The sequence below is a fragment of the Sinocyclocheilus grahami genome, unplaced genomic scaffold, assembly GCF_001515645.1.
Source record: "Sinocyclocheilus grahami isolate Dianchi unplaced genomic scaffold, SAMN03320097.WGS_v1.1 scaffold24.1, whole genome shotgun sequence".
NCBI classification, from domain to species: Eukaryota; Metazoa; Chordata; class Actinopteri; order Cypriniformes; family Cyprinidae; genus Sinocyclocheilus; species Sinocyclocheilus grahami.
Window position 1 is genome coordinate 156,470 of NW_015505203.1, and position 22,056 is coordinate 178,525.

General features: G+C 38.4%; 2 protein-coding genes and 1 long non-coding RNA gene across 3 annotated transcripts in view; all 3 read left to right on the top strand.

The window, feature by feature from the left end:
- Positions 1–9,331, top strand: part of LOC107561728 (uncharacterized) — a 12,452-nt gene extending 3,121 nt beyond the window's left edge. The window contains exons 3-11 of the mRNA XM_016246205.1: positions 274–426; positions 5,999–6,110; positions 6,224–6,371; positions 6,471–6,518; positions 6,775–6,852; positions 7,649–7,786; positions 8,299–8,382; positions 8,500–8,550; positions 8,785–9,331. Of these exons, the coding sequence (XP_016101691.1) occupies positions 274–426; positions 5,999–6,110; positions 6,224–6,371; positions 6,471–6,518; positions 6,775–6,852; positions 7,649–7,786; positions 8,299–8,382; positions 8,500–8,550; positions 8,785–8,895 (923 nt within the window). The 3' untranslated portion in view covers positions 8,896–9,331. The remainder of the gene's footprint in view (positions 1–273; positions 427–5,998; positions 6,111–6,223; positions 6,372–6,470; positions 6,519–6,774; positions 6,853–7,648; positions 7,787–8,298; positions 8,383–8,499; positions 8,551–8,784) is intronic.
- A 723-nt stretch (positions 9,332–10,054) lies between these two features.
- LOC107561738 (eukaryotic initiation factor 4A-I-like) lies at positions 10,055–18,714 on the top strand. Its single transcript, XM_016246213.1, has 11 exons — positions 10,055–10,118; positions 13,218–13,266; positions 14,570–14,702; positions 14,986–15,125; positions 15,483–15,651; positions 15,807–15,916; positions 16,266–16,409; positions 16,711–16,848; positions 16,931–17,020; positions 17,291–17,370; positions 17,456–18,714. The coding sequence occupies exons 1-11, from the start codon at positions 10,096–10,098 to the stop codon at positions 17,598–17,600; spliced, it is 1,221 nt and encodes a 406-aa protein (XP_016101699.1). The 5' UTR covers positions 10,055–10,095; the 3' UTR covers positions 17,601–18,714.
- Positions 10,413–11,490, top strand: LOC107561757 (uncharacterized). The gene is made up of 3 exons (XR_001605900.1): positions 10,413–10,455; positions 10,573–10,623; positions 10,858–11,490. It is a non-coding gene; the product is annotated as an uncharacterized lncRNA (long non-coding RNA).
- Positions 18,715–22,056: the final 3,342 nt, after the last annotated feature.

Genomic DNA, 22,056 nt, shown 5'->3' on the forward strand with positions numbered 1-22,056 from the left:
TATATATATATATATATACACTGTATATTAAACTAGATATATTTGATTTAAATGTATGATTGATTGATTGATTAAAATTATATAAATTATATTTTAAATATATCAGTACAGTACTATAGTGAGTAGAAATAAAAAGGAAATAATCTAACATAATAGAAATTAATTATTTTTCGGAGGGGGTCCCTTGTACGCAGTTGAAAACCACTGATTTTGAAAGTAAATAGAATTACATTCAAAACTGCATTATATTATATGTTTGTTCTCTCTCCACAGAAAACAATTTCTCTGGTTTCAATGGTTATCATGGGGATTCTCAGTCAAGTTCAACAGTCAGTGGGGGTCGGGAATATCTTTATATGCCCCTGAAGCCCACCACTCAGAGGATGGAGATGACCCTTTCAGAGGAGCACAGGTCTTATGTCCAAGGTAGAACTCTTGTTCTCTAAGTTGGGGAAGTTGTGGCCTAATGGTTAGAGAGTCGGACTCGTAACCTAAAGGTTGTGGGTTCGAGTCTCGTACTGGCAGGGATTGTAGGTGGGGGGAGTGAATAACCAGCGCTCTCTCCCACCTTCAATACCACGACTGAGGTGCCCTTGAGCAAAGCACCGAACCTCCAACTGCTCCCCGGGCGCTGCAGCATAAATGGCTGCCCACTGCTCCGGGTGTGTGTTCACGGTTTGTGTGTGTTCACTGCTGTGTGTGTGCACTTAGGATGGGTTAAATGCAGAGCACTAATTCCTAGTATGGGTAACCATACTTGGCCACATGTCACTTCACTTCACTTCACTTAAAAGCTGCAGAAACGTATATCCTATCTCAGTGGTTCTCAAACTGAGGTACGTGTACCCTTGGGGGTACGTGAGATGACGGAGGGGGGTACGCGAACAAAATTCTGAGTTTTGGCATTCATTTAATTCTACCCCAACTTAAAGTAACATTAAAACCAAACATGTATTTCTGACAAGCAAAATGCCGCTTCTAATGTAAACACGGGAAAATGGGAGTGCTGTAAACGGTCAAATACATGATATCCAATCAGCTTACCTCATCTTTTGCGGTCAAAACTGACTGCATCCCACAAGCTGCGTGCATGTGATAGGATGGCCGCTGAATATGCTGCTTTAGCAAATCGCGCTGCTGTTCAATGTGTCTTTAAAGTAGATCTTCACTTAAAGCTGCAGTCCGAAAGTTTTGCCTCTTTGTCGCCATCTCTGTTTGAAAACCTGCAATTGCAGCTGTGCGCGTAATTATATTCCATGCTTGGGGTTGTGCTCCAGCGCGGATGAACCTAATGTTTTGAGGTGAATGTGTGGCAGTCAGTCACTGCACCGGTGTGGATATTTACTGTACTTCGCAATCACAGATTCTAGCCTACGTCTTGGAATATATGACCCAAAAAGATTTTTTTACACGCACACAGCAGTGAACACACACACACACACCTGGAGCAGTGGGCAGCCATTTTTGCTGCGGCGCCCAGGGAGCAGTTGGGGGTTCGGTGCCTTGCTCAACGGTACCTTCGTGGTATTGAAGGTGGGAGAGAGCGCTGTACATTCACTCCCCTCACCTACAATCCCTGTCAGTACGAGACTCGAACCCACAACCTTTGGGTTACGAGTCCGACTCTCTAACAATTAGGCCACAACTTCCTGAAGATGGTGATTAAGTGTAATGATCATTTAGCTCATATCACATCAAACCGTGCAAATGATTATTTTTATACTTTGTTCTCAAATTATTAGTTAACATCAGCATTGCGTGACTGAGTATAGTGTGTATTAGCATGTGATTTCAGTTTCTGTACAGTCTAATCTCTAATTCTCATACCATTCGAATTTCGTATTAAATTCTTTTAACCCAAAAAGCAAATTATGCTCCCTTCGAACTGGTTGTCTGTAAAATACAGATCTTGTGTAATCCCAGGCTATCTGTAATCAGATGCACATTTAAAACTGGAATATAATTTAATTTCCTTCACATGTGTTTCATGGACACATAATCCTTTCTGGATTACAATACGCCATCAAAATGATAAAATGAATTATAGCTGCTGTGAGAAAAGGCTATAAATGATGCGCCACCTGCAGGAGCCGCACATGCGATAGCCTAGTAGCCAGGACAACTTCTTTATGTTTATAGAAGTAACGTAATGACGCAGTGCCATGCTCGAATTTCCTGCAAAAACCTACCCGTACCATTCAAATTAGAAAACATTATTATAAATTTACCATTGTGAATCAGACTAAAGTAAGGCGATAGTTTTGAACATAGAGTGGTGGAGCGAAAATGAAAAGTTGTGATTTTTTTGCGACTCTCATTCCGCAATGATATTACACAGCACCTGAAAATAGGCTTATTGGAAGTTACCTAGCTGGGAACTATTTTCAGGCACTGCGTAATATCATTGCACCTGCTGCACCCATGGTACGGCAGCAAAGTTCATTGATTATTATGCCGGAATGAGAGTATAGTTCCTAGCCATATCGGCCTAGAAAATCGAAAATCAGAAAATTTTCTGTCGGTCTTAGTACACGATGTAACTACAGAAGAGTCAAGTTTTAAATAGGATAAATATAGAAACTCTTTGGTCATTTTTGAGCGAGATGCTAACGGTCTAATCAGATTCAATAATCTATGCTAAGCTACAGCTAAAAGTGCTACCGCCAGACCCGGAGATTGGCTGAATGGATTCGAAAATGGTAAAACTCAAGTGTTTAACTCTAGGGGAGTTGGAAAATTAACCTATTTTAAAAAATAGTGGAGTGTTCCTTTAATGCAACACAAGTCTTTGGATGGAAGATGCTCATTTTATCGCTTTCCCGCTGATGCAGAGACTCTGCATTCGTACCATAAGGTAAACTCATATGATTGTTCCATGTAAACACCACATTTACCGGCTTAGTCGTGGTGAAAGTGAAACTTTAATGATGTATAGTGCTTAAAGCCACGTTAAAATTAAATGTTTACGGCCACATGAAGCTGTTAGAAAGCATATGAGGATTTTCAAGAAGCAAGGATAAAATAACATTTTGTGTACCCACCCTAACAAAGCTGAAATGTGGTTCTTTATTCACTAAAAAAAGCTATTGTGGCCAGCCTAAGGCACACCTGTGCAATAATCATGCTGTCTAATCAGCATCTTGATATGCCAGACCTGTGAGGGGGATGGATTATCTCGGCAAAGGAGAAGTGCTCACTAACACAGATTTAGACAGATATGTGAACAATATTTGAGAGAAATAGGCCTTTTGTGTACATAGAAAAAGTCTTAGATCTTTGAGTTCAGCTCATGAAAAATGGGGGCAAAAACAAAAGTGTTGCGTTTATAATTTTGTTCAGTGTATGTCCTTTAGTTATGATTATTTCATTTATTCACTATACTATTTACTATTAATGTCTCATTTCAGTTTTTGTTTGGCTCTAGTTTTGTATTCCAGTTTATATGAAAAGGTTCATGTAGCGTGGATTAAAATTCATATACAGAGTAAATCCTTTTCACTGAACGTGTTTGAAAAAGTTGTGGGAAGCTTGGTGGTGGTGACGCTGAAGGCGAGCGATCGTGGTGGTGTAGTTCGTTTATAGCCTAAGTTTAGCTTTTAAGTTCTTGCGCTTTTATTTAGGCTTCAAAATTAATAAAAGTTAATATTATTTTGTGAAGATTATCTTGTTGGACAAAACGTGTAAGTTTTATGAACTGGTTGAACACAGAGCTTATTTTTTGCGATAATCCAAAAGCCTATGGAAAAATCCTAAGGGCTTTTTGTCGAGGGAACCAGTGCGATGCTAACAGCCGATCCGCCTACAAAGTGACGTCATAGTTCCCCCACTCTATTGGCTGGTCATGTACTTGCTCAAATATTGATTTCGGATCATTTTTAACCAAAAAAAGTTACAGACTGCAGCTTTAATTGCATGAAGAGCAAATATTGACACGGACTAAGATCGATTTAAACATACAGGCACACTCTGTGCTTGTTGCTTTCATGTTTACAATATGAGCAACAATGCAAATTTCGCTGAATATCCAAATGATTGCAAATGTGCCATTAATTTTACAACAGTTCAACAAAAAAGGTAATATTAAGTGAACATTTTACATTTTAAATGTAGCCTACATTTTAAACAGAATATTGTCATGTTTGTTCTATTTTGCAACGAAATAATTGTTCCAACGAAATCCATAACATCTGGTGTGCGTCTCCAAGCAACATACAGCGGTGTTTAGTTGGTGAACAAATCTCCGGCTTTGAACGATTCGGAGAGTCAATGATTAATAACCCATTCATAACTACAGCATTTTGCTTTGTTACTGAATGAATGAATGAATGACAAGAGGCCTGGCTCATTAAGACAGCGACTTGCCACCACCTATTGGTGGTTTTATTTTTTAATCTACAAGTATCACTTCGATTTGCCATCATTTAATGCTTTATTTATTATATATTAATAATACACTTAATAGAATGTTAAGAATATGACATAAAACATGGCATACAATTAATAAGGATAGAACATATTTGCCTCTATAAAGGTAAAAAAATGCACCTGTAAATCAATTTAAGGGGGCAAATATTGTCCTTATATATACATACACAGTGGGTACGGAAAGTATTCAGACCCCCTTAAATTTTTCACTCTTTGTTATATTGCAGCCATTTGCTAAACTGTATATATATATATATATATATATATATATATATATATATATATATTAGGTGTGACTGCGGTCTAAGTGGAAGAGAGGGGGTATGCAGAAGGATGTGAAATGCCCCAGGGGGTACGTTGCTGTAAAAAGTTTGAGAACCACTGTCCTATCTTATCTATTGGGTTATGATATGGAAGTATGTCCAGTGATAATATAGATCTTTAGAGCTCACCAAGATTGCAGTCTAAAGTGGATGTTATACATCAGCTATTGACTAGCTCAGGGGTCTGCAACCTTCAACATCTAAAGAGCCATTTTGGCCTCTTTCCCACCGAATAAATTTCACGTGGAGCCACAAAACCTATTTGATGCCTAAAAGGAAGATAACACTGCATATAGCTAAAGTTGTCTATTCAGTTATGTTACAGGGCAGGTGCAATCATTTCCGAAGGGGGACAGAAATGTTAAATGTAATAATAATGATAATATTTATGTAAAAAAAAAAAAAGGAACGGTTCTTAATTGGCTAAGAAATAAAATACACTGCTGGACCATAACCAATCATTTGTATTCTATAATATTTTGACATATATTTTACTAATGACAATTTCATGATTATGATTGGTTTATAATACTAAAAACACTTTCTATTTGTATCACAGAATAAGGCACAAAATAAATTTTATAGCTTACAAACCATATATTGTTGCAATCGTTTATTGTCTTCACGTTTTAGGTTTATGCTTGTTGATAGTGGGATGTCTTTGTCCATATTAGAGATTTCCTGGCATGTAAAAAATTATTATTACTTCTCATATGAGTCCGTTTTGGACTTTCTGCATGAGAGCGCCCTCCGGCTTTGAGTATGAATGAAACATACACCGCATGAGAGTGTTCAGCACTCTGTAATATTCACACCGTTTTGGATACGAATAAAACGTATCCAAAAAGATGTGACTATCTTTATCTTTTAATTTAAATCTAGATTTATTGACGCCGGCCCTTAAAAAACCTCTATGTGAACATACTTGCCTGAAAAAAGTGCAGGGGAAGAGTTAAGGTTTTATTAAATGTCGAGAGGGCACGTCACGCCACCGCAAAGGGATGAAAGAGCCTCTAGAGCCATGGGTTGCCGACCCGTGGACTAGCTGATGCTATTGACTATACTTAAGCTATTGACATAAAACTGGCATTAAGAAGATTTTTTTAAAGCTTTATTTCATTTCCAAATCATCCAGACTGCCTGTTTAAGTAGACAAATTAATTTTCTCACATAATTTGGTGTTTAAATGGATGACATGTTCTAAACTCTGTGCTGGTTGTACCTCATGCATGCATATATTTATTTCTCAGGTCTTCTTGATGAGAACCTTCAAAAGTATGGAAGTCTAATTCCTGTACATTCAGATGATGTTGTTGAGGAACTGAAGGGCATCTTCAATGAGGACTTCTCTCAGCCCCACAGGTCTCACACATGCACAACCTCAAATATAAATACAAATATATATGTCTTTGTGCATGCATACATACATCTCTGGAAGGTAGTCAAGGTACTAAAGTTTTTTTGTGTGCCCACAGGAAAGTCATGGTGCAACATTTAATTCAGTCCTACCAGAGATCAGCAGGGACTGCCATGGTGAAAGGGTTTCGGGTGAATTACAAGCGTCATGTTCTGACAATGGATGATCTTAGCACCCTCTATGGACAAAATTGGCTCAATGACCAGGTGAGTTTTGAGTTATAAATGCACAGCACTATTTTTCATAATTCTGCTTTTCTCTGTCCTACTTAATGCACACATTGTTCTTTCATCTGATTTCATAAGGTCATGAACATGTATGGAGACCTTGTGATGGATTCAGTGCCTGAAAAGGTTTTTAAGTTCTTTAGGTTTTTCTAATTTCTCCTATGTAATTCTCCTATTTTCATATTAGTTAACCTGATCCTAGTTCAACCTTAGTAACAAAAGTTGTGAAATACAAATGTATCCTGCACTGTTTAGTAATCAAAGTATATAAGAAGTGAAAATGTTTTAGTAGTAGTTCAGTTTTATCGTTGTTGTTGATTGTCAGGGAAAGTTCATTTTTTATTTAGTTGTGTTTAGTGTTTTATGTCTTCTCCATTTTCAGGTGCACTTTTTTAACAGTTTCTTTTATGACAAGTTGAGGACCAAAGGCTATGATGGAGTGAAACGGTGGACAAAGAATGTAAGAAAACTGTAAACCTCTTATTATTTTATTTGATGTGTACTACTGTTTAAGAGGCGTCATTTAATATATTTTTATATATTTTAAAACAAGTGCTGTCAAATGATTAATCGCTATTAATCGCGTCCAAAATAAAAGTTTTTGTTTACATAACAAATATACACAGCACACACACATATATTATGTATATGTAAATACACACACATACATGTATATATTTAAGAAAAATATGTTATCTTTATATATTAAATAAATTTATATATTATATAATTTATATGAATATAAATATATACATGTAAATATTTTCAAAATATATACTGTATGTGTGTCTCTTCATATATACATAATAAATATACATTGTACACACGCATATTATGTAAACAAAAACTTTTATTTTGGATGCGATTAATCACTATTAATCATTTGACAGCACTATTTAAAATGTAACTTGTTGACTTGATTGCAAAGCTGCTTAATATTTTTGTGGAAATTTTATTTTTTTTAGGATTGAGGATTCTTTGATGAATAAAAAGTTAATAAGAACAGCATTTATTTGCAAATATTATAAGCGTCTTTCTTTTACTTTTGATCAATTACTGACCCCATACTTTTGAAGTGTATCATCTTATTATGTGCATAACATAATTATGTATGGTCTTATTATGTGCATTACATAATCATGTACTATGTAATGATCAATTTATTTGGGTCCGTTCTTAGTGATAATCCTTAAAGCAAATCAGCAGAACTTTTCTTGATATGCTTTTTTATTTATACAAGTACAAACATGTTTTAGGTGGACATCTTCCAGAAGGATCTGTTGTTGATTCCCATTCATTTAGAAGTGCACTGGTCACTGATCTCGGTTGATATTAAACAGCACTCCATCACGTACTTCGATTCTCAGAGAACCCTTAATCGCCGCTGCCCCAAGGTAAAAGCCCTACAAAAATATTGTGTTTTCTGTACAGTCAAAATCTTCTCCACAAGCTATCAGATTTCTTTGAAATTGTGTGTAATGTCTAAAACATTATAATAAGCAGGGCCGTTTCTAGGCATAGGCGAGCTAGGCGGTAACCTAGGGCGCCACCAGCTGAAGGGGTGCCAATGAGCGCACGTACTGGCACTTTTAGCAGGGTTGTGATAAAGAGTGGCACGGTCTCCCTGAAATATGACTGCCGCCCCCACTGGATCCCCCAACATTATTGGGCTAGAGTACTGTCAATCTGACGATGCCAAGGTAACACTTTTTTTTTGCCATTCAATAAAGCTAAAGAGAGAGAGAGAGAGAGAGAGAGAGAGGGATTTCGGGGGATCCCGAAATAGGGATTTCGCCTAGGGCGTCAAATTGGCTAGAAACAGCCCTGATAATAAGCAATAAATTCTTAACCTTTGTTTTTATGTTTGTAATTTATCTCAGCTAAGTAACATTTTTTCTCTCCACAGCATATTTTTAAATACCTGCAGGCAGAAGCCATGATAAAAGAGAAGAGAGATTTTCTCACATGGTGGAAAGGCTTTTTTAAAATGGTGAGGCCAGTCATTGCAGTGACTGTTACCATAAATTGCTACTTGACCTTTTTGTAATGTCTAATGCTGTTCAGTTGTTTAAATAACAATTAATAGAGCCTCTCTTTTTTGTTACAGAATGTTGGCAGACAGAATAATGACAGTGACTGTGGTGCATTTGTCCTGCAGGTTTGTATATGCATCATCTTCCTTCTGAAGCTTTATGAGTGGTTGATAAGATTCAGATTAACTGACACAGTATTGTTCATTTATAGCTGTTTATCCAGAGGAGAATTTATTAAGCTCTATTAAAAACCACAAGAAATATGTCAGAACATATGTTGTTTGAGATGTCTTTTCCTCAGTTACACACACAAGATTTAACTCTTATTTCTCTTTTTATTTTCTCCACCTCCATTTTAGTATTGCAAGTGTCTCGCATTGGGTCAGCCCTTCAGCTTCAGTCAACAGGACATGCCCAAGCTGAGGAGACTTATGTACAAAGAACTGTGTCATTGCAAGCTGTCACTGTGATATTTGTTTAAAGACTGCACAGCCAAGATACATTTGTCCAAAAAGCCTGAGAGACTTCTCACTGAGGATATTTCATCCTCGCTCACGTTTGTTTTCATTTTGTATAAACTTTTTGTTTGTTTTCGTACTGGAGCCCAACATCTTGACTGAGAGATCTGAGGTAATTTACGATTGACAGCCTGTCTTGCCCTTGTGACATACTGCCTAAATGGAACCGTCTGTTTTCTGCTTTTTTCCGTGTATAAAGATGTTGCAAAACCTCTGATCTGAAATGTTGGCATGAGAGTAACTGTGCTCTAATGCAAGTGACAAATCATGTCTGCAGTTTTGTTCTTAATAAATCGTCTTAAGAAAATAATGATCTGTGTACTCATCAGAACACTTAAATTATTATTTTGTTAGTCACTTTGCAATTAATGACGATTTATTATGAAAGGTTATGGAATCAATATGTCAGTGAGGTATTCTCCAGTTATGCTGTGTTCACCCTTATTCAAACAAAAAATGGAAATAATACCAGTAGGCTGGTTCTTCCTTAAAGCATATTTATATGGACTATTAAATGACCCACTAAGAACACCAGCTGTGAATCATGAATGACTCACTTGCAACATTTATGTACAGGTAAACAGCTCTTGGGTAATAAGGGAAGGGGTCATCTCTGTATTTTCTGGAAGTGAGCACATTAGTGTTTGACATAGTAACAGGTTTTTTTTTTTAATTCAAATACTGTTAGCAACAGTTCAAAAGCAAACAAAAAAAGTTGAGAGTGCAAACGGAATTATGTAAAAAAAAAAATTAAAGACAAACATTATGAAAGTACCTTTATAGTCTATTAAAATCCGATTATCAAATTGGTTCTCTTATCTTGTCACTTTAGTCAGTAACATTTTTTAAAATATGAATTATCACCTCAAATTTCAGGGCTGAAAGGTTTTTTTAAAGGTATATTCTTGAAAACCAAACGTCAAATTTCTTAAAGAAAGGGCAAAACTGGTTCAATTTACAGATAGGATTTTCGTGACGTTTTCAAACAGGCGCTTATGATAGGGCGGTATCAATCGTTTCTGGACCAATGGGAAGTCACGCTGGGCGGGTGTATAATCTGACTGATCGGGACTATGTCCAATCAGTGAGCTTTGGTGGTCGTCACGGTTTAAGTATTTGCGCGTTTCCGCCAGTCTACAGTCCTTTGTAATAATGTCGTCTGAACATGAGGATAGGTAAGATTGCGTGCTCGAATACATTTTTTCCCTGTTTGTGGTAATGGTGCCCGTTTACTTGAAAGGTTCAGTCAGTATCACTGATTTCACATGATTTGTTTGAGAATATTGAATATTTGTCTTTGAAAGCTAGCATTATCAGCCGGTTTGGCACGTTCGTTCTCTCTGTTCCCGCCTCGTTAAAATACTTTAGAAAAGCGTGTGTTCACCAGGTAACGTTAGTGTAAGTACAAGTCATCTTATTTTGGTGTTATATCCGTGAAGTTCGTTGAGAAGTCTCTTAAAAGGGTTTTGGAAGAGAGATTTTCTCACATGGTGGAAAGGCTTTTTTAAAATGGTGAGGCCAGTCATTGCAGTGACTGTTACCATAAATTGCTACTTGACCTTTTTGTAATGTCTAATGCTGTTCAGTTGTTTAAATAACAATTAATAGAGCCTCTCTTTTTTGTTACAGAATGTTGGCAGACAGAATAATGACAGTGACTGTGGTGCATTTGTCCTGCAGGTTTGTATATGCATCATCTTCCTTCTGAAGCTTTATGAGTGGTTGATAAGATTCAGATTAACTGACACAGTATTGTTCATTTATAGCTGTTTATCCAGAGGAGAATTTATTAAGCTCTATTAAAAACCACAAGAAATATGTCAGAACATATGTTGTTTGAGATGTCTTTTCCTCAGTTACACACACAAGATTTAACTCTTATTTCTCTTTTTATTTTCTCCACCTCCATTTTAGTATTGCAAGTGTCTCGCATTGGGTCAGCCCTTCAGCTTCAGTCAACAGGACATGCCCAAGCTGAGGAGACTTATGTACAAAGAACTGTGTCATTGCAAGCTGTCACTGTGATATTTGTTTAAAGACTGCACAGCCAAGATACATTTGTCCAAAAAGCCTGAGAGACTTCTCACTGAGGATATTTCATCCTCGCTCACGTTTGTTTTCATTTTGTATAAACTTTTTGTTTGTTTTCGTACTGGAGCCCAACATCTTGACTGAGAGATCTGAGGTAATTTACGATTGACAGCCTGTCTTGCCCTTGTGACATACTGCCTAAATGGAACCGTCTGTTTTCTGCTTTTTTCCGTGTATAAAGATGTTGCAAAACCTCTGATCTGAAATGTTGGCATGAGAGTAACTGTGCTCTAATGCAAGTGACAAATCATGTCTGCAGTTTTGTTCTTAATAAATCGTCTTAAGAAAATAATGATCTGTGTACTCATCAGAACACTTAAATTATTATTTTGTTAGTCACTTTGCAATTAATGACGATTTATTATGAAAGGTTATGGAATCAATATGTCAGTGAGGTATTCTCCAGTTATGCTGTGTTCACCCTTATTCAAACAAAAAATGGAAATAATACCAGTAAGCTGGTTCTTCCTTAAAGCATATTTATATGGACTATTAAATGACCCACTAAGAACACCAGCTGTGAATCATGAATGACTCACTTGCAACATTTATGTACAGGTAAACAGCTCTTGGGTAATAAGGGAAGGGGTCATCTGTATTTTCTGGAAGTGAGCACATTAGTGTTTGACATAGTAACAGGTTTTTTTTTTTAATTCAAATACTGTTAGCAACAGTTCAAAAGCAAACAAAAAAAGTTGAGAGGGCAAACGGAAACACAAAATTATGTAAAAAAAAAAATTAAAGACAAACATTATGAAAGTACCTTTATAGTCTATTAAAATCCGATTATCAAATTGGTTCTCTTATCTTGTTACTTTAGTCAGTAACATTTTTTAAAATATGAATTATCACCTCAAATTTCAGGGCTGAAAGGTTTTTTTAAAGGTATATTCTTGAAAACCAAACGTCAAATTTCTTAAAGAAAGGGCAAAACTGGTTCAATTTACAGCTAGGATTTTCGTGACGTTTTCAAACAGGCGCTTATGATAGGGCGGTATCAATCGTTTCTGGACCAATGGGAAGTCACGCTGGGCGGGTGTATAATCTGACTGATCGGGACGGAGTTACCGACGCGTTCATGTGATTTAGTCGAGCCACGTTGGTAATGGCGCTGAGCGAAAATGGCCGCCTCTTGGTCGTTTTACGAGGTTACGATATCAGTGTCTTTAAAAAAATAAAACTAACGCCGTTTTATGAGTATTGCAAATAATCAAAATGTAAATCGTAATCGAAACCGGTGTGAAACTCAAAAGAAAACGTTGGACAGAATGATAGCCTCGGTCACCGTTCACTTTAATTTGATGGAAAATGGTAACGTTACAATGAAAGTGAACTGTGACTGAGACCGTCGTTCCCCTTTTGTGTTCCATAGACTAAGTCGTGTGTTTGAGTAAGGTTTCGTACGATTTTATTTTTTTTTTTAAGAAAAAGAAACCGTGCCGTCGGTGAAAATATTGCTAGTATACTTTGTCTAGAAATAAATGTAATGTATTGGTATATACTGAGTTGACGCACAAGCTTGTTATATCGCATGTTATAATAACCTCCTTTTAAAAGATTGAGTTACCGACGCGTTCATGTGATTTAGTCGAGCCACGTTGGTAATGGCGCTGAGCGAAAATGGCCGCCTCTTGGTCGTTTTACGAGGTTACGATATCAGTGTCTTTAAAAAAATAAAACTAACGCCGTTTTATGAGTATTGCAAATAATCAAAATGTAAATCGTAATCGAAACCGGTGTGAAACCCATAAGAAAACGTTGGACAGAATGATAGCCTCGGTCACCGTTCACTTTCATTTGATGGAAAATGGTAACGTTACAATGAAAGTGAACTGTGACTGAGACCGTCGTTCCCCTTTTGTGTTCCATAGACGAAGTCGTGTGTTTGAGTAAGGTTTCGTACGATTTTATTATTTTTTTGCCTGAAACTTCTCTTAAAGAAGGTGGTTTAGACACTTGAACAATAGATTAATACATGTTAAGTTATGGGATGTCTGGCTGTAGGCAATCACCCTACACTATGGGACTGGGTAACTCAAATATTGGTTTAGAATTGGCTCAATCGGTTTAGTCTTACGTTTGTGAAAATGTGCCCCTTGGAGGGTTTTTTTTTTTTTGCCTCCCAACTGAATGTGAAATTAGTTTTACATAAAAGCTATACTAATTACAACCTCTTGTTTCAGACCCAGAGACAATGGCCCTGAGGGGATGGAGCCAGATGGTGTCATTGAGGTTGGTGACTATTAAAAGCCATTTCACCTATAGTTTTAATAAGCACATTTGATTTTTTTCCCCCTTTAATTATAAACTGGTGAGAACTGATTCAGGTTTGTTGCAACTTGTAGAGTTTCAGTTTTTTTTCCTTTGAGGAAAGTGTAGCAGACTTTAAAAAAATTGAGGTTGGTGACTATTAAAAGCCATTTCACCTATAGTTTTAATAAGCACATTTGATTTTTTTCCCCCTTTAATTATAAACTGGTGAGAACTGATTCAGGTTTGTTGTTGCAACTTGTAGAGTTTCAGTTTTTTTTCCTTTGAGGAAAGTGTAGCAGACTTTAAAAAAAAAAAAGAAAAGAAAAGTGGTGAACCCTTCAGTTTTATAAGCATGTCCCCTATCACTGGGCGAGGCTGTGTCTGTCAATGGCACAAAGTCTTATATCTGTTAGTGGCAGAGCAAATTAGGGCCATATACATCCCAGTCAGCTCAAGACAGTAGGTGCGTTTCCATTAGATTTGCGCAAAACTTTGGTGATTTTTTTATAAATGTCGATTTAAAGTTTTGCAAAATGAAGGCATTCCCATTAACCAATGTTATGCGACTAAAACGTAACCTTTTGCCTCGCAGTAAGTCATGGCAACGGATTTTGGTGGGATTTTGATGGATTTTGGCTATATTTATTCAAAGGAGGCGTATGCATGTATCTTTACAGAAGCAGCACAGAGAGCCGCTTCAGAAACGTGCGTGGCGTGGCTGGATTCTGGAATAAACGCAAGCATCGCGGCCACAATCAGCTTCAGTGGCCGTATCAGAGCCACATTGCACCGCAGACGTGTGCAGTGTAAATTGTCCACTCTAAGCATTAATGGTAGGGAAAGCCCCTTATACTGGAGAGCGGCCATGTATGATGTGTTTCTCGGAGGTTATAGTACATTGAAGAATGATCATATGACTTTTTACATGCGCCATGTGACCTGTAAATGCGAAAAATGTTTTCCATTGCAGTTTTGCGAATTATTCCTTTTTCACATTGCCTAAAAACCACCTCATGCGAGCGTGTAAACTTTTGCAATATATGGGCGTTTTTGTGAAATTGACACGTTTCCATTAAGCGTATTTTCAATTCGCAATTTCAGTTTGCGCAATTTGAAGGGTAATGGAAACGCGCCTAGTGAGAAAATACTTTTTCATGGTATGGGCACAGATACTTGTCAACACTTTAGTATGGAGATTTTCCCCCCTTAAATTATATTTGAATATGTGTATGTATGCGTGTGTATATATATTTGTTTAACACTATTTTTATTTTTTTTACAGAGCAACTGGAAGGAGATTGTTGATAGTTTTGATGATATGAACCTGCGAGAGGCTCTTCTCAGAGGAATCTATGCTTATGGTTTTGAGAAACCTTCCGCCATTCAGCAGAGGGCAATTCTCCCTTGTATCAAGGGTATGTAAAACTTAATTGGTCTGTCTGCGTTTGTCACGTAATTCTGTAATATAAGAAGTTAATTCACACCCTTATTAATTGGGCAATGCGGTGTCTGTCGGTGACACTGACCTATATCTAGTAAGGGCAAATGAAAAAAAGCCTATATTCATCCCAGTCAACTCAGTTCAGTGAGGCATAGACTGTTTCATGGTATGGGCACAAGCTGCCTTGGTACTGTAATGTGAAACTCCATGTGATTGAATGGGCATTTGTTAAAATTGAGCTTTTTTTGGGTCTGTAGGGTATGATGTCATCGCACAGGCTCAGTCTGGCACAGGAAAGACGGCCACCTTTGCTATCTCCATCCTGCAGCATATTGATGTGGAGATGAAGGCTACACAAGCTATGGTGCTGGCTCCTACCAGAGAGCTCGCCCAACAGGTGAGAACCGTTACTCATTCAGGTTTGTTATAGCACACTGTACTAGCTCTGCCTTTTTGTTGGAGGTTTTGGGAGACAAGGAAGACCGTGTGACGAGTTTAAGCATGCCCCCTATCACTAGGCAAGGCTGTGTCTGTCAATGACAGTCTTATATCTGTTAGGAGCAGAGAAAATAAAGGCAATATTCATCCCAGTCAGCTCAACACAGTGAGAAAAGACTGTTTCATGGTATGGGCACAGATATTTGTCAAATCTCTTTTAAGATGCTTTTGCAGTGACTTGAGCACAGGTGGTTTTTCAGTTAAAGTTAAATGGAGTTGATCTTTTAGCTATTGCTAAAATGTTTGTCTTCCTCAGATTCAGAAGGTGGTGCTGGCTCTTGGAGACTATATGGGGGCAACCTGCCATGCCTGCATTGGTGGCACCAACGTCCGTAATGATGTTCAGAAGCTCCAGGCTGATGTGCCCCACATAGTGGTTGGAACCCCTGGCCGTGTGTTTGACATGCTCAACCGCAGATATCTTTGTAAGTGTGGATGACAATCGCTTGTTTCAGTGGACTGTCTTATTTGAGACTGGTACTAGAATTCTTAACTACCTGTTCTCTTGTTGTTAAAAGTTTAATAACCTTCTGTATGCATGCCAATGGCTTGGAAATTACTGTTTGATTTTCTTTTTCAGCTCCCAAATATATAAAGATGTTTGCGCTGGATGAGGCAGATGAAATGTTAAGCCGTGGTTTCAAGGACCAGATTTATGAGATCTTTCAGAAGTTGGCCACAGATACTCAGGTAAACCTTTTTGTTTTTTCTCTTGGAGCCCACACCAAAGTCCCTCTCCTACCAGCTTTGTGTGCTGTGATGGGAATCATAATCTTTGGTAGAGGAATGTAACTGCTCTCCACTTTGATTGGGCTCATAGGTCCCTCTTCATGACTATTAAGCAGCTTACATTTTATATCCTAAATAGTTTTATTTGCTGTACATTTTAGAGGTTTGTGTTGGTCAAATCTACTCCAGTCAGCTAAGATGATCATAATGACTGTAAATTAACTTTTTCCTGTTATAGTCATCTTCAGGTTGTGGTTAGTGTTGACTCATTTTGTAAGCTATAACTTGTGCATGGTTTTTCTTTTCCCAGGTGATTCTTTTGTCTGCCACCATGCCTCAGGAGGTGCTGGAGGTGACCACAAAATTCATGAGAGATCCTATTCGTATCCTAGTTAAAAAGGAAGAGCTGACCCTGGAGGGTATCCGGCAGTTCTACATTAATGTTGAGAAAGAGGTGAGTGGAGAGCTTAGCGTTGAGAAATGAATATTTGTATCTCAAAGCTGTCCAATTTGTTGTCCAAAGTTGCAGTCATTTGTTACTGAAGTAGTAATGCTGTTTTGTGATGATCCCCATGCGTGTCAACTGATCCCAGACTTCCTGCAGTGCTCTGTGTCTGATAAGCGTTTTGCTTAGCTGTGCATTTGAGCCTGTAGGACTCTGGGAACATGATCTTAACTTTAGTCTGAAAACAGCACCACCTAGTGGCAGAGCGGAGGTTTTTTTCTCTCTTTGCTAAGATATCTCTGTCTTTCAGGAGTGGAAGTTGGACACATTGTGTGATCTTTACGAAACCCTGACCATCACACAGGCTGTAATTTTCATCAACACCCGACGAAAGGTGGACTGGTTGACTGAGAAAATGCATGCAAGAGACTTCACTGTTTCTGCACTGGTGAGTGACGGTCACATGATGTGACATTTTGCTAATTATGTACGTGTACATGTTTTATGAACTATGAGCACTGTCTTCATAGCATGGTGACATGGAGCAAAAGGAGAGGGATGTCATCATGAAAGAGTTCCGCTCTGGCTCCAGCAGAGTCCTCATCACTACTGACCTGCTGGTAAGCTACCTTTCACCTTCACCCACAGTTCTGAGATGTCACACCAAGGATACCTCTTCCACCAGCATTCTGTGCTGTGATGGGTATCAAGGTCTTTGGGAGACTATTCTAGCTGCTCTCCACAGTGCCTGGGCCGCCAAGTCCCTTAACACGACTATAAAGCAGTTGACATTCATGCAAAATCTGTGCTTTTAAATATCTTTAGATTGTTAGTTGACTGCTTTTGTTCTTGAATCTGTAAGTGGACTAAAGTGTCTTAAATACTTTCAGGCAAGAGGCATTGATGTGCAGCAGGTTTCCCTGGTTATCAACTACGACCTTCCAACCAACAGGGAAAACTACATCCACCGGTAAGTCGACGAAGCTCTTTCTGTGCTTTTTGTCTGATTTGTGCAATTCTGGCTGTTGTGTAATAACCGTGCTTTATTTGTATAGAATTGGACGTGGTGGCCGTTTTGGCAGAAAGGGTGTCGCTATCAACATGGTCACTGAAGATGACAAGCGTACACTCAGAGACATCGAGACCTTCTACAATACAACCGTGGAGGAAATGCCCATGAACGTTGCTGATCTTATCTAAGACCCCAGCCCCCCCCCCCCCCCTTTTATTTTTATTTTTCTTCCCCCTCTCTCCTCCCTTCCCTCTTTAGTCTCATTCCAACCCACATCCCTTTTCGCGCAACTCCCTCACAAATCATGTACTGTTAATTCTGAGGGTGCGCTTTTTCATAAATCCAGGATGTCTGCCACATCACTCAATTATTCGGAATGAATACTCCATATTCTTAAGGCTCATTTAATCTTGCCCTTTGAGTGGTGCCATCTACTGATCAAGAGGAGGCATTGCAGGGCTTATTTGCATGTTGGGTGTAAAAGTTAATGCACTGACTGGCATATGGATTGAAGACATGCCCTGCTTTTCTTGATAGTGTTGGTTTAACCATTTTTGAGATGTGACTTTACATTGGATTATTTTTTGGGTTAAAACAGGGCAAAGGATATAAAACGCAGAATTATTCATGTGTTTTATATGGGGGACTTGGACTCATATTCCAAATCTTCATCACTGCTATCTTCCTTTAACAGAAGCATCTGAGTGCTGTAAATTCTACTTAAGGAAAAGAGGAAGCTGGATTGTGTGAGCAAACCAGATTATAAAGTTGCAAAAAGTTAAGTCATTTTCTCCTGGTCCAATTGTTCGGTTACATCTCTTGTGGTGTTCTGTGTGCGTGGTTGTAGCTTTTTGATTTTTGTAAATAGGCTTTACTCTGGCGGGATGGGTGGCTCAAGGCATTAGAAATGAATTTGGCATGATTGGTATGGCTGGTTAACAACCCACCATTGTATTGCCTCAGATTTTCTCTGCATCAAAGTCCTATCGAGGAGTGTTGCTCCTACAACCTACCTCACCAAACTGTGTTGGATGGGTCTAAATATGTAAAGGACCAAACTGCAGTAGTAGAGTATATAGAGATCATTGTCTTCGTATTCAAAAAAATGCCTCTTTTGTTGGGTGGGTTTGGATGTGGGGTTAACATTGGTCAGTGCTATTTTTTTAAACAAATTTATTACAAATGTGATTATTAACCTTTTTGAGACAGAAGCCATGTATTAAATCTTTTCTACATTGGACTCTGTATAGTATTTATTTTAATGGTCTGAAATAAAGGTATTTCCCATTTTTAACATGCTAAGCTGACTCTTACTCGTTCATTGGGTTTAATTTACTGCAAGACTGGTTTCATCTTGCAATACGAGTATGAGATCTCCAAGCATGTGTTTGTGGTTCCCGTCATGGTTGAACTTTTCCTTTTTTTTTTTTTTTTTCCCCCCCCCCCCCCCCCCCCCTTAATGTTAAATACCTTTTTTTGCCATTTTTGTTCCTTTTATCAACATTTCAATCACTGACTTTCATCATTCAAATGGTGTTTGATCAGATGTGGGTTATATGGTAGACATGATGTTCAGTAACCGTTGAACAAGTCTTATCAATGTTGAGGATGATGGGAACTAAAATTGTCAGTTGCTCACCTGTGGATTCTCTGCAGTGAATAGTAGCCTCGGAGTGAGTCAAAGCAGCTGATTTAAAAACATCACAAATCCACAATTAATGTCTTGTGAAGTGAAATGTGTTCAAGAAACTAATGTTGAATAAATGTTCAGAAAACCTTCATATTGGGGTCAGCTATGCCTTTACGTAGTTCTAACGTAAACTTGTGATGCATGTTTGTCAGTGATAAATAAAATCATAAAAGATTTGTCATGGTACTAATAAACTGAATGCGTTTCAAATACACAATAACCAAGTTTAAATATTTATCAATTAATTAAATTACATTTAACTAATTTAACCTTGCTTGCTCGCTCCACAGCCAGCCACATTTTCACAAATATTTGTGGTGATGGTTAGGGAATTTGTATAAATATGTTTGAAAATAAGATTGTAAATACATTCAAACATATGCACATACTTGTGATTAATTTGTCTTTTCTGTGTAGTTTCAAAGATAATATTTTTTTTGGATGCATGGATGATACTTGGAAAGTCGTGCCAACTGTTCACCTTGTGTTATGACGTGTTATATTAACAGATGTATGTGCACTTTGTTCAGTAAGTAGGCTAAATGCTAAGTCATTATATCATTATTCTAAATCCGGTGCCCATTTGACTGAAGCGCTCCTGAGAGAAGCGCCTCTTGAACCAAGAGCCGAGAGCTGGTCAGTTCTGAGCGCGCCCACAGGAGGGCAGATCTGTATCCACAGGAGAGAGAAAAAAAGGTCTGGCTGCAGCCTTTCACTTGCGCTCTCAGACTTGCGCACTCAGACTTGCGCTCTCAGACTTGCGCACTCTAATTTTATACTGTAACGTACAGGGTCCTGCAAGAAAAAGACGACCCGCAAATCCGTGGCCACAGAACAGCAGAATATGAACGCAATGAACGAAGTCTCTCGTTAAGCGTTTTCCTCCTGTAGAAAAACATAAACACTTAATATGGCTTAATGCATTAAGATGCTATTAAAATATCAGTTTATTAATATATTTCATTAATATAATGAGTATGTATATAGTATTTTCCTCCCATACCGCAAAACGTGGCATGATGAGGCATAATGGACTAAAAAGGCCAAACTCAGTATGCTCCTCTACATTATTAATATGCATAACTAATATGTACAGGTGAGCCCAGAAGAAACGCAACACGCACAGTTTCGTGTTAAGCGTTTTTCCTTATAGAATAAACTGTTCACAGCTCTTTTATATCATTGTCTTTGTCCATTAAGCTACATTACGTGTTTTATTTATAATGATTTTCTATGGGAGAAAAATGTTTAACGTGCAATTGATTGCATTGCGTTCTGGGCTCGTCTGGGTAAAATGTTGAGAGATTCAAACAAAAAGTAATCAATAAATAGAACAAAATAAAAAAGCCTGCAAGTGATCTCAACTGCAGAAGCGCAAGTGTCTGAAAGTGCAAGTCTGTGAATGCAAGTCTGAGAGTGCAAGTGCAAGGCTGCAGCCAGACCCTTCTCGAGAGAAAGCAGCTTTCAGCTGTGCCACAAACCCAGGACGCATACTTTTGTCTTTGAGATTGTATACTGTTTTATGCAGGCTTATGATCGAAACACTCACTCCTGTCAGCTTACATATATATACAGTGGGTACGGAAAGTATTCAGACCCCCTTAAATTTTTCACTCTTTGTTATATTGCAACCATTTGCTAAAATCATTTAAGTTAATTTTTTTCCTCATTAATGTACACACATCACCCCATATTGACAGAAAAACACAGAATTGTTGACATTTTTGCAGATTTATTAAAAAAGAAAAACTGAAATATCACATGGTCCTAAGTATTCAGACCCTTTGCTGTGACACTCATATATTTAACTCAGGTGCTGTCCATTTCTTCTGATCATCCTTGAGATGGTTCTACACCTTCATTTGAGTCCAGCTGTGTTTGAATATACTGATTGGACTTGATTAGGAAACCCACACCCCTGTCTATATAAGACCTTACAGCTCACAGTGCATGCCAGAGCAAATGAGAATCATGAGGTCAAAAGGAACTGCCTGAAGAGCTCAGAGACAGAATTGTGGCAAGGCACAGATCTGGCCAAGGTTACAAAAAAAATTCTGCTGCACTTAAGGTTCCTAAGAGCACAGTGGCCTCAATAATCCTTAAATGGAAGACGTTTGGGACGACCAGAACCCTTCCTAGAGCTGGCCGTCCAGCCAAACTGAGCTATCGGGGGAGAAGAGCCTTGGTGAGAGAGGTAAAGAAGAACCCAAAGATCACTGTGGCTGAGCGCCAGAGATGCAGTCGGGAGATGGGAGAAAGTTGTAGAAAGTCAACCATCACTGCAGCCCTCCACCAGTCGGGGCTTTATGGCAGAGTGGCCCGACAGAAGCCTCTCCTCAGTGCAAGACACATGAAAAAACACCTGAAGGACTCCAAGAGGGTGAGAAATAAGATTCTCTGGTCTGATGAGAACTTTTTGGCCTTAATTCTAAGCGGTATGTGTGGAGAAAACCAGGCACTGCTCATCACCTGTCCAATACAGTCCCAACAGTGAAGCATGGTGGTGGCAGCATCATGCTGGGGGGGTGTTTTTCAGCTGCAGGGACAGGACGACTGGTTGCAATCAAGGGAAAGATGAATGCGGCCAAGTACAGGGATATCCTAGACGAAAAAACCTTCTCCAGAGTGCTCAGGACCTCAGACTAGGCCGAAGGTTTACCTTCCAACAAGACAATGACCCTAAGCACACAACTAAAATAACGAAGGAGTGGCTTCACAACAACTCTGTGACTGTTCTTGAATGGCCCAGCCAGAGCCCTGACTTAAACCAAATTGAGCATCTCTGGAGAGACCTAAAAATGGCTGTCCACCAACGTTTACCATCCAACCTGACAGAACTGGAGAGGATCTGCAAGGAGAAATGGCAGAGGATCCCCAAATCCAGATGTGAAAAACTTGTTGCATCGTGAAAAATTTAAGGGGTCTGAATACTTTCCGTACCCACTATATATATA